This window comes from Aureococcus anophagefferens (genome assembly GCF_000186865.1).
Source record: "Aureococcus anophagefferens unplaced genomic scaffold AURANscaffold_24, whole genome shotgun sequence".
In the NCBI taxonomy this organism is placed as follows: domain Eukaryota; class Pelagophyceae; order Pelagomonadales; family Pelagomonadaceae; genus Aureococcus; species Aureococcus anophagefferens.
The window spans coordinates 435974-447685 of NW_008705584.1; the positions used below are offsets into that span (position 1 = coordinate 435974).

The 11712-nt window shown below is 55.8% G+C and overlaps 2 protein-coding genes across 2 annotated transcripts in view; both read right to left on the bottom strand.

Annotated features, from left to right (window-relative positions):
- Nucleotides 1-1106, bottom strand: part of AURANDRAFT_66637 (hypothetical protein) — a gene marked incomplete at both ends in the record, with an annotated part of 2444 nt that extends 1338 nt beyond the window's left edge. Inside the window, 2 exons of the mRNA XM_009041859.1 lie at nucleotides 30-160; nucleotides 889-1106. Coding sequence (XP_009040107.1) covers nucleotides 30-160; nucleotides 889-1106 — 349 coding nt within the window. The remainder of the gene's footprint in view (nucleotides 1-29; nucleotides 161-888) is intronic.
- Nucleotides 1107-1414: 308 nt separating this feature from the next.
- On the bottom strand, nucleotides 1415-6929 carry AURANDRAFT_72327 (hypothetical protein; the record flags this gene model as incomplete). Its single annotated transcript, XM_009041858.1, has 11 exons — nucleotides 1415-1906; nucleotides 1931-4333; nucleotides 4725-4761; nucleotides 5036-5052; nucleotides 5197-5321; nucleotides 5371-5452; nucleotides 5498-5689; nucleotides 5926-6350; nucleotides 6440-6532; nucleotides 6640-6806; nucleotides 6862-6929. The coding sequence occupies 11 exons, from the start codon at nucleotides 6927-6929 to the stop codon at nucleotides 1415-1417; spliced, it is 4101 nt and encodes a 1366-aa protein (XP_009040106.1).
- Nucleotides 6930-11712: the final 4783 nt, after the last annotated feature.

The window sequence follows — 11712 nt, forward strand, 5'->3', positions numbered from 1 at the left end:
CTCGATTCTCGTGAGGGCGACGTGCTGACCGACGGGATGTAAAATGTGTTCCTTGCCGCCTCCATGTTCATCGGGCACGGTAACGATGTCGACGTGATTGCACCGGGATCCGTGTCCGAAGGCGTGCTTCGCCACTAAAATAAGGTCCTTCATATTTTGACTAATTAGTGGGCGTTAAAATTGCATTTACGGTACTAGTACTAATGTTTCCGGTGACGAGTTAATGAGTTAGACCACCTATCATCATCCAGCCAAAAACTAAACTCCTGGTTGTGGTGGTCCTCTCTCAGCTCGCTGCTTTCCCGGGGTCCGCGGCGGCGTGGGTTATTTTCCAAGCATGGGCGAATAATGAGCAGCCAGTATCCTACCTCCTGGTACTTCCCTCCCTTCCTGTCTTCGTATATTATAATAACCTCGCTGACAGTTTATCCGTGCGGTATCGTGCCCGGGTCTACGAGAGTAGCCTTCTTCTTAAGACTGCCCTTAGCCTGCTGGTTATGGACCTACAGTGAGCTACTTAAGAAGGAGTAACCGCGTCACAGACAACGCGAGTTGAGCCCTCTCTAAGTCGCCAGCGGGCCCCTCGCCGGTCGCTCCCCGCCACCAACGGCCGTTCTCGTCATCCATGGGCTGCCCCGACGCGAACTTAGCTGCTCGCCTTCGGCCGATGGTCTTTCCCGAGCGACTCGCAGCCGGGCCCGAGGCGCGGCAAGGTCCACAGACCGCGCTGAGTCCTGGAGCCGCTGCATCGGATGCCCGAGTCGGAAACCGAGGTCGTGCTGCGACATAATGATGCCACGGCCGAGCGTACGCAACAACCGAGCAAATATAGTTCAAGTTACGACCCGTGCCGACAGGCACCACAGACGCAGCAGAGCGCCATGCTACCGCCCCTCAAGCTCAGCTTCCACACACATAAGAAAAGTACAACACTGGGGAGTTTGGTTGTTTTCACTTCCAAAGCCCACTGCGTGGCCGGTCGTCCAGCCGGCGGGTGTTGGAGTGGGCGGTGTGTGTGTGTCTCCGTTGAACATTAGGGGGACACGCAGAACCTGCTGAAGAGGACAACTCGTCTGTGGGCAACCCGGTGGCATATCTGAGGGCATGCAGCGTGACATGAATGGTCCAGAGCCAGTCTTGGGGCCGACGCGAAATGATGAGTCATCTTGACTCAGCAACTCGTAGCCCGCTAACTTGTTGCTTAAATACATCTATGAGCACGAAGGCAATTTCCGTCCACTTGGCCGTTGACAACTACCACTAGCCTGTTAACTAAGGGAAGCGGAGTAGCTATCGTGAACCTTCCAAGCACCCGCCGGAATTTCATCCTGAAGTACTTTGTATGCATGGGCACGGGCAGAAAGCGCCCAGCGGTGAAAGTTTAGTGGGTGGCAATGTGCCACGGAATGAAGCACTACTTTGAGTCTTCCTTGAAGCCGAGGATGTCAGTCACAATCCGAGGTATTGTCAACATCGACGGCTGCCGCGGATCCCCATTCAATGCGAGCAGACATGCCGAGAGCTCCTGATGTGAAAATTTCTCACCACACGATTCCAACATTGTCTGAAGCTGTCTCCAGGAAAGGGGGTTCGTTGAATAATCCGCGTCTATTCCCGGGCTGATACGTGCGTGTATTACAGCTAACGCCTGATGAATTTGGTGCATTTTGACGCCGGAAACTGGCCGATGATTAACATACAAGCGAATAAAAGTGTGAAGATCGACACTCTCCGTTATTTGGCCTGATGTTGTGAAAGTGGAGTATTTAATCTCAGAGATGATATTGACTACTTCTTGTTCTGATGGGTAGTAGCCAATCGCTCGCATGAGGCGCGGCACATCACTGAGATGGATGGCACCCAGGACCTTTCGGGATGTTGTTGTTTCCTCACCCTGTCTGCGGAGCTGTAAGTAATAAAAATAATCCACCATCTTTTCATAGACATCCTGTTCCGCACCAACGGGCAAAGATGCGAGGTATGGCTCCATTGCCCTGCCACCGGCGGCCTCAAGTGCATCGACCATTGCCCTTTGGACTGACCAAAAGTTGACAGTCTGATCGTTTCCGCCTGCGGTGAACAACTGCTGCCCACAAGAAGTTGCAGCAATCCCCGACAAGTTCCCAGGGTGGGCAATGATGCCCATAGATTTATTTGGATTGCCATCCAACGGTAGTTTGATTATACCGACAACCTTGGACTCTGCGCTGTACGCCAGAAAGTCAGACTGGCCTTCTGATTTGCCAAGTGCTTCGAGGCCGCTGGCCGGGCCACCAAACGTTGGGCTTAATGACGTTCTACGACACAACTTATTGTCAGCATTCCACTGCCGTAACTTGAATTCCGAGTTGGCGGTTATAATTCTCTCCTCAAAATCACCGTGTAGAGGAGGGTGCCACAAACATGCAGTAGGAGTAGCGCCCTCCTCAATAGAGTATATGCCTGCGATCAAAACACCACTGTCAACCGTGCTGCTCGCAAGATTGTATTCAACGAGCTTTTTGTCTTCGGCAACCGACACCAAGACCATGACATCAGTCTCTCGACGTCCGAATTTGAGCCCGGTCACTGGTCTCGAATGTGAGAAGTATCGGCCGATATACACCCATGTGGCCATATTAGCATGCTGAGCACTAAGAGAAGCTAGCTCTGAGTGCTGCTCGCCTCTATCACGCGCGAGCGCATCATTTTGAGGCTCGTGACTGACCGTTTCTAGCACGATAACCTTTTTCCAGAGGGCAACGCTGTGCGCAGCATCTGCCGCTGCCAACCAATTTGAGTCTAGCGAAAACTCAAGGAAAAGGATTTTTGCCTTTCCATTTTTGAAAGATGCTCCAATATCTGAGAGAGAGACTGGATCTAGCACCTTGACAGTTCCCGACGTGAACCCAACAGCTAAAGAAAGCCCCACGTGATCAAATGAGATGCAATGCGGTCGTAATTTCATAGGATCAAAAAGCCGCACCATTCTGAGCGTCTTGATATTATAGTCCCAGAGATACAGCCCCCCCGAGTAGCAGGTAATTAGGATGTAGGACTTCGTAGGATGTAATGCTATTCCATGTACTTCATCAGCCATCCCCTGCACCACGACTGTTCCCCTGCGATCTTCAGGTAGTACAGCCTGAAATAAGTTTGCATGGAGGTGAATTATTGTAGCAGATTTTGTCCCAACCAAGAAGTCAGGTAGCTTGCTTTGAAGGGATCTCAATTGCTCCTGACTATCATCTGTGGTGGTGTGTGGGGCTTGGCCCCGGTTTACCAAGCTTTCAATATTCTTTGTTGCAAATGAAACAGACACAACCGGCCCTGCATTCAGATCTTCGAACCAAGCCTCGAGTCTGAATAGATGATCGTACATCCTGACCGCGCCATCGTTTCCAGCCACGACAAGATGCGTTTCAACTGTTGTCAGATAATTTATTGCTCCCTCGCAGAGCCGAATAACCTTGACTGCAATTCTTTCTGTGATCGCACTATTTGAAGGCTCCACATTCGCATTCGACTGTCCACCGTGTTCGAGTGGCATATCCCATAGAATGAGCGACCCATCTGAGGTCGCTGTGACTGCCTGCGTGCTGCCAGGGAGGAATATTGACACAGTGAACTTACCAACTGGTTGCCTAAAGTTGCGCCGTGAGATGCGTGGAGAATAGCACGTCATTGCATTCTCCCAGGACCAAAAGTAGACTGTTGATTCGCCGTTAGTGATGAGCTCCCGCACATCCGATACATTGAAGCGCATGCTCGTGTGCTGCTGCGCCGATGCAATTTGTGCTGACAGCATCGGTACATCCCTAGAACTTGCCCATTCCCAGATAGAAATTTCTTGAAACCCACCCTCTCTTTGCGATTTAAAGCCCGAGAGTAGTGCTAAGAATGTTGCATCTGATGTGACATCAATACTCAATACTCCTCTTGTGTGAGGATTGAAAATCGTTCGAACTGGACTACCTGTCTCAGAGTCCCAAACCACTACTAGTGAATCTCCACCGATGTCGGCTGTTATCAACCATTTTTTATCAGGCGAGACGACAGCACAAGATATCGGGTTACAGTGTCCCTGCAGCAGGTTCTGTCGACGAGCGGAATAATCATAGATAATTCCGGACTGTGCGGCAGCGTAGAACAGTGCATTTCGAGTCCCGTCACACAAAGTTATCACTCCACCCGGAATTTCTCTACTAAAACCGAAGGACCATTGTAACGTTAGTGCGTTGGCCATTCCAACGCTGAACGGCGGGGTTTTATTGAGGTCACTTCTATATCTTGTATCTTTGCAGGAGATAATTAGATACTCTCGGAGAGAGATTTCATTCAGCCTTTTACTGCCCTGGCGAACAGCACCTTGATGTTGCAGTGCACTTTACCCCACGGTGCTCCTGCTGCTTATCCTGCGAGTGGCCGCCTTCCTTCCCTTAGTACATTACAACCCCGCGTCAGGCCTTATAGACAGCTGTGGCGGGGTTTCCGCCTTCCATATCTACCTTTAGTTCATCTTGAAGCCGGCAATGCAGTGTACGTACCCGCCTCATTTATTTCACTGTACCTTCGGTCGGGAGATGCGCGTCGCCGTATCTTCCTCTTCTTTCTTATCTCACTTCTAGCGAAGGCGGTGATCAAGCTAGTACTCTATTCAGATAGACCCCTCTCGCAAGTTCACTATACTGACCACGAGGAATTCCCTTGTCAGGTGCAGCCCCGTAATTTCCCTTAGCATAAACCGTGGAGAAATAAAGTACGAGGGGAGAGAGGAGGGGCCTAACTAGGGATACTCTCATATTCCTCTAACTAGAGAGAGCTCTCTAGGGGGGGATTTCGTTGGTCCATCGCACGAGCCGACAATGGGGCTGCGTCCGCTGTAGAATGGTGCTGTATGCCGGCCCAATGATATTAGTAGGCTCAGCTCAAGCTATCTTCTCTGTGCCCCCCCCCCCTTCAAGATGGCCATCTGAGTATCGTCTGGTCCCTAGTTGCGTTGTCAACAAGAGGCCATCTCCCCCGTCCCAGGATCCAGAAAACGGATCAAGAATACTGTCTTTTCTTTGGTACCTAAGTGTGTATCCACATGAACCACATTCGGGAAAGATGAAGCAAACCAGGGGCAGGGGAGAGGCTATGAGCGGTGACTCGAGCGGGCTATAACGTATGGTTATCAACTGGGAGAGGTCAGAAATCATATAGCATATGACTCACAAAGTTTGCAGCATCCAATATTCCTGCTGTTATGCCGGCAATGTATGCTGCACAATTAAGTTGGCCCAGATGATTCGGAACAGAAACAAATTGGTTCGTCAATGCCGCTGAATCGTGAACCATATCTGTTCATGCGTTGATTATCTGAAGCATGGCGAAAGAGTAACGACGCACACTCATTGTCATTTTCCGTACTTCTTTCAAGAGAGTCTGCCGGCTTACCGAAAAGGGCTTTCCAACAAGTTGTAGAGATAAACTGTGTACCATTCACTATGATATCGAGATAGATCGAATGTCTAACCTGCAATATACCGATCAGGCTCAACTCGCGTCGGATTTGGCGATCTCGGTATGACAGAAGTTCTATAACCCTTGTACCAACTGAACGACCAATTTGTTCCAACCCACATTCTAAATCACTAGCACTGCAGATTTTAATTGTCTGGTATTGCACTAGCTCCGAGAAAAGAAATGCGAGAGCAGACAGCGAGACCTGCCGGTCTCTCTGCGCTTGGACTTGTTTCGCGTGTTTCATTTTTTGGCAAGACCCAAACACACAATTTATTCGCACGACGGACAAAAGATTCGAACCTCATGCCGAGGTGGGTGGGTGGGGCCCGGGGCCCGGATTTGGAAATCGCAGGGTGTACTGAGTGCTTACTGGTAGGCCCCGCGCGCGCGCGCGCGCGCGCGCGCCGCGCAGCGCGCCGCGCGGCGGCTCCGCTAGACGTCGCCCTCGTAGATGTCGGGCGCTTTCGTCGTGCGCTTCGAGGCCCGGCTCGCCGCCGCCGCGGGGCGCCTCGTCGTCGGCGCCTTCTTCTTCTTTTTATTCGGCGGCTGCGCGCTCGCGTCCGCGGCCGGCGCGGGCCGTTCGACGTCCGCGGTCCCGCGCGCGCGCGTTGTGGCGATTCGGCGAGCGGCAACTTGAATGTAACTACCGAAAAGGAGGTCCCTGATTGGCCAGGAGGTGGGTGGGTGGGTGCCGGGCCCGCGAGCGAGGAACCCGGCATAAGGTACCGCGGGATTTATCCCGGGCGCCTCTTGGGCAAGGGCTTGGATACCCCAATCCACCACAAAGAGGTACCGGTGCCACGCCCGGCCAGTCACTGTGTGCGAAACGACCATAGGGCTAGACGCGCCCATAGAAATATTAACTATTGTTTTGCGGTCGCCCGGCGGGAGGTCCTCATAGAGGTCCTCCGTCCACCGCGCGCGCGGGGGTCACAACGGACGTCCAACGGACGTCCAACGGACGTGGGACAATTCGTTTCAATTTTTTGTTTCGCACACTTCGCGCGCGCACGCGTGGGTCCACAAAAAGTGCCATGTGGCCAACCTGCACTAGGAAACCTCGTCGGATTTTAATATATCGGGCTATGGACGGTCCCCGCGACTGCACTTTGGCTCGAGGGAGGGTGTGCGTCGGCACGATTTGGGAGTTACAGGCAACCGGTGACCACGATATCCATAGTTCGGGGATGTGAACACCATCACCCCCCTCTGTATTTTGGACGCTACCCCGGCGAATATGGCACTTTGGCCCGCGTTGCTCATTACCCCCTAAGACCCCCAATCCTCCTGTGGGAATCTCATGTGGGCATGGCCACGGCCTGTGCCAGTACCACGGACTCGTAGGCGCAAAAAAATCATGGCAAGTCTACTTACACTCGCATTCTAGCGACGACGATAGACAGCGACCCAAAGCAGAGTAAGGTCCAACAGAACCAGTACATCGCTAAGTGGCATGCCACCGAACACACTCGTGCTCCCCCTGAGCAAAGCCGCACAGGACCCTCCTCAAAGTGGCTCCGCCCGCGGCTCTGCGGCCGCCGCAAGAGTGGCCATAAAGCGAATTAATCCAAGAAGTTGGGTTCTTAGTGGTACACCTTCGTTAGATGTGGTGCACCTGAAAGTCGCAGTTCAATCTAGCACGATAATTGTGACCTCCTTTCTCGAGTCGAATTTCATGTTGCAGCGATGAAGTCGCAATGACGTTGTCAGGAATCTCTACTTCAGGCGCATGATAGACTGCGGGGCCGAATCTCAGCCCGCTGTACAAGCCACTTTGATAGCTCAATATTGACTCGGCGCCACAGTGACTACACTCCAGTGGAAGCACCTTCGCTGCGCCCCAAATATTTTGCCCAACCGCCATTTCAATATAGCTCAGTAATTCCATCTTCAAAGATGTATACTGCCTAGTTCAGTACCAGGAAGAAGAGCTGGTAAGTGCTTGAGCAAGCAGAAGAGCCGAGGTTGTAAATTACGATCGTCGCAGTACCACTGCCCGCAGTCGCACTGGCAACTGTCACATAGCCTCCCGAGCACCTGGTCTTGACAGTTACCCATAAGATGCTGGTAGCAGTCACTCTTGAATTGGATAGCGTGATGGTCTCCGAACTACCGGAGCCAAGGGAGCTGGATTCACTTGTTAGGATCCCACCCATTGTGTTTACCGTGGCGCTCGCGCTAGATACCGTAGCAGCGGATGTGGTTCGTTCGAAACCATACACATAGCTGGAAGAGAATGTGACTCCAGAGTCACCACTAAGTGTAACAATTGCGCCACTTGCAATCGATATTCCAGATGATGCGGCCACTGAACCAGATGTGTGGGATGCGGAGAAGGAAGTTGACGAAATAGAGATGATAGCTGACGTGCCATGTCTCACGTAAACCTGGCCATCATTTGCGGAGCCATGTCCTGCATTGATGTATGTAGCACCACCATTAGTATTGCCAGAAACAGACCCAGCACGTAAATAGAGCGAACCGCCGACACCTGAAGTTCCACTTCCTACGGACAGGCTTACGAGCCCACCGCGACCGCCGGTCGCCGCTCCCGATCCAACAAGAACAGCTCCACTATTGCCAGAAAGAGCACTTCCCGAGCTAAAGATAAGCCGCCCACTAGTGCCAGATGTGCCGCTATTCGCATTTGTGATGATCACACTACCGCTGCTCGTGGCAGTGCCCTCACCACTATGCTGTAAAACGACCCCGCCGGAGGAGATTGCACCCCGCGCAGCTAGTAGCACGATACGACCGCCGCTACCTGAAGTTCCGCTGCCTACAGAAATTGAAACATGCCCAGCTCGACCAGCTGTCGTGGCACCTGTTCCAAAACAAAGAGCGCCACTATTGCCCGCAGAGCTGCCACTGCTGAACACAAGATGCCCACTTGCTCCTGATATACCGGTGTTGGAGCCTAGAATAACAACTGTGCCACTGCTCGAGGCAGTTCCTTCGCCGGACAGAAGGCCCAAGTGGCCCCCCGTCAGCACTGCGCTGCGACCCGCAGTGCAAAACATGCTGCCACCCACACCACTCGTGCCATGGCCTACAGCCAAACGTGCCGTGCCACCAGACCCGGCGGTGGTAGCTCCACTTCCAAGGTGCAGATGGCCACTGTTACCCAGCTTCGACCCTCCAGAGCTAAAGATTAGGAGGCCACTAGCTCCAGCCGTCCCCCCATTCGCGCTATTCAGAGAAATAGAACCACTGCTTGTCGTGGTCCCTTCACCGCCGTGTAGGTAAACTGCCCCTCCAGTGAGGGCGGGTCCGCTACCTGCAGAAAGTTGAAGAGCGCCGCCCGCACCACTCGTACCGCTACCAACAGCTATCCGTATTGCCCCGGATATGCCGCCTGTAGCCGATCCCGTCCCCATGATGCAGGCACCACTATTACCAGACCGACTCGTGCCCGAGTTGAACGAAAGGTAACCGCTGGCACCAGACACACCAGCGTTGAAGCTGGTCATCACGATCGCGCCACTACTAGTCGCTGTACCCTCAGCACCACGGATTGCTAAGATTCCCCCGGTAGACACTGTGGACCGTCCGCCACGCATGGCTATTGAACGGCCGGTGCCTGATGTGCCGCTCCCAAGGCAAGTGCATATGCTTCCACCGCGTCCTGCCGTAGGATCCAATGGAAATAGAACCACTGTTTCCAGTTAAGCTGATGCCCGTGCTGAAAACCAGACGACCGCTACTACCTGCCGTACCCACGTTTGCACTTAGCACGGCCACTGATCCACTACTCGCAGATGCACCGAGTGCACTAGCCACAAGTGCTAGACCGCCTGTGGCCGCTGATGCTGTGCCACCCATGAGAGTCGCAACACCGCCAACTCCGCCCGTTCCACTGGACGCGCCCGCAGAAATTGAAATTGACCCCCCCCCCACACCTTGACCAGCAGACATAGTAATAAGTCCACCAACGCCCGAATTTCCAGCACCGACGTTCATTGCTATGTCACCACCATCACCGCCCGACGCGCCGCCAGTAAGCAAGCTGAGCGCGCCACTATTGCCCGAGCTCGTGGTCCCCGTGGCGAATAGAAGCAGCCCCGAGGATCCAGAGCTCCCAGCGTTTGACGTACTGACACTGATAGCACCACTGCTGGTCGCGCTACCAGTCCCGCTCACGGTAGTAACAACACCACCAGAGCTCGAAGCACTAGCGCCAGCACTAGCATAGGCATGACCGCCGACACCGCTCGTGCCAGAGCCGACGGCTAAGGTGATAAGCCCCCCGCGCCCGCCCGTGGAAGCTCCAGAACCGAGGAAAATTGCTCCAGTATTGCCACCTGCTGAAGTCCCCGTGCTGAACGAGAGCCGCGCACTTGATCCGCCCACACCGCCATTTGCAGTTGCAATATGTATGCACCCGCTACTTGTCACGGTGCCCTCTCCGCTATGAAGATAAACCGCCCCGCCAGTTAGCGACAACCCTCGGGCACCGCTGGCACCAAGGTCGCCACCCGCCCCGCTGTTCCCGCTCCCTATGGAAACAGTCACCAATCCAGCTCGACCCGAGGTCGTCGTGCCCGAGCCAAATCGCACACTGCCAGAGTTTCCTCCCTTGGACGATCCCGAGCTAAAGGCAAGGAGCGCGCTGCATCCGGATGCACCAGCATTTTGAGTCCGAATGAAGACTATCCCAGAGCTGGACACAGCGCCCAGGCCCGATGCAAGAAAGGCAACTCCGCCAGTTGCCGAGGTAGACTTTCCTGCACAAGCTGAGTATATGCCGCCAGTGCCACTTGTACCACTTCCGACACTAAAAGCGACATGGCCGCCTCGACCAGCTGTTGCAACGCCAGTCTGAAAATGTAATTTACCAGTGTTGCCGGCCTTCGAAGTACCGGATGTAAAAAGAAGCCGACCGCTACATCCGGCGGTAGAGCTATCTGCAGAGGCGACAAAAATACTGCCGCTGCTAGATGAAGCTCCCTCACCAGATAGCAGACAAGAATTCCCACCGGAAGCGATCGTGCTGCGACCGGCCTGGATTCCCAGGGCACCACCGACGGAGCTCGTCCCGCTACCGACGACGACGCGCATCGCTCCGCCGCGTCCCGCGGTCCCCGCGCCCGTGCCGACGCCGATTCGCCCGCTATTCCCCGTTTTCGCAGACCCCGACGTGAAGACGAGAGCACCGCTGCCCCCCGATGTCCCGCCGTTCGCGGTCGAGATGCTCATCACCCCGCTGCTCGTCGCCGTGCCCTCGCCACTCCTCGCGAGCACCGACCCTCCGCTCGTCCCCGTGCTCCGACCGGAGCGCAGCGCCGTCGACCCGCCGACTCCACTCGTCCCACTCCCGACACTCACCCTAGCGCTCCCGCCTCGACCGGCGGTCCCCGCTCCAGAGCCCAGCAGCACCGCACCCGAGTTGCCCGTCGCCTGCGATACTCCCGAGCTGAAGACCAGCCGCCCGCTCGACCCGCCGGTTCCCGCGTTCCCGGTCGCCACCCTCACGCTCCCGCTGCTCTTCGCGCTTCCTTCGCCGCTCGCCATCGCGCACGCCCCACCCGTCATCGCCGTGCTGCGACCCGCCGACACGCAGACCGCTCCGCCCGCCCCGCTCGTCCCGCTCCCGACGACCACCGAGACCCCGCCGCCTCGTCCACCGGTCGAGACGCCGGATCCAAGGCTCACGACCCCGCCGTTGCCGGATTTCGACGTCCCCGAGCTGAACACCAGGCACCCGCTCGTCCCCGCCGCCCCGCTGTTCGCGCTCGACACCGCGACTGACCCACTCGACGACACCGTCCCCTCGCCGCTCCGGACGACCACGCATCCTCCGGTTCCCTTGCCTCCAGCCGCGATCGTCAGGCGCCCACCATACACAGCCAGGCCACCGCCGGAGCCCGACGTTCCGCTCCCCGAGCTCGCGCAGATGCGGCCGCCGCGACCCGCCGTCGCCACCCCAGAGCCCAGGAGCACAGCGCCGCTGTTTCCCGTCACCCCGGTCCCCGAGCTGAAAGCCAGGCGACCGCTCCTCCCGCCGGTCCCGCCGTTCGTACTGCAGACCGCCACGCGCCCGCTGCTCGTTGCCACTCCGCACCCCGACACCACGCCCGCACCGCCTCCCGTCGCCCCCGTACTGCGGCCGGCCTGGATTCCCAGGGCACCACCGACGGAGCTCGTCCCGCTACCGACGACGACGCGCATCGCTCCGCCGCGTCCCGCGGTCCCCGCGCCCGTGCCGACGCCGATTCGCCCGCTATT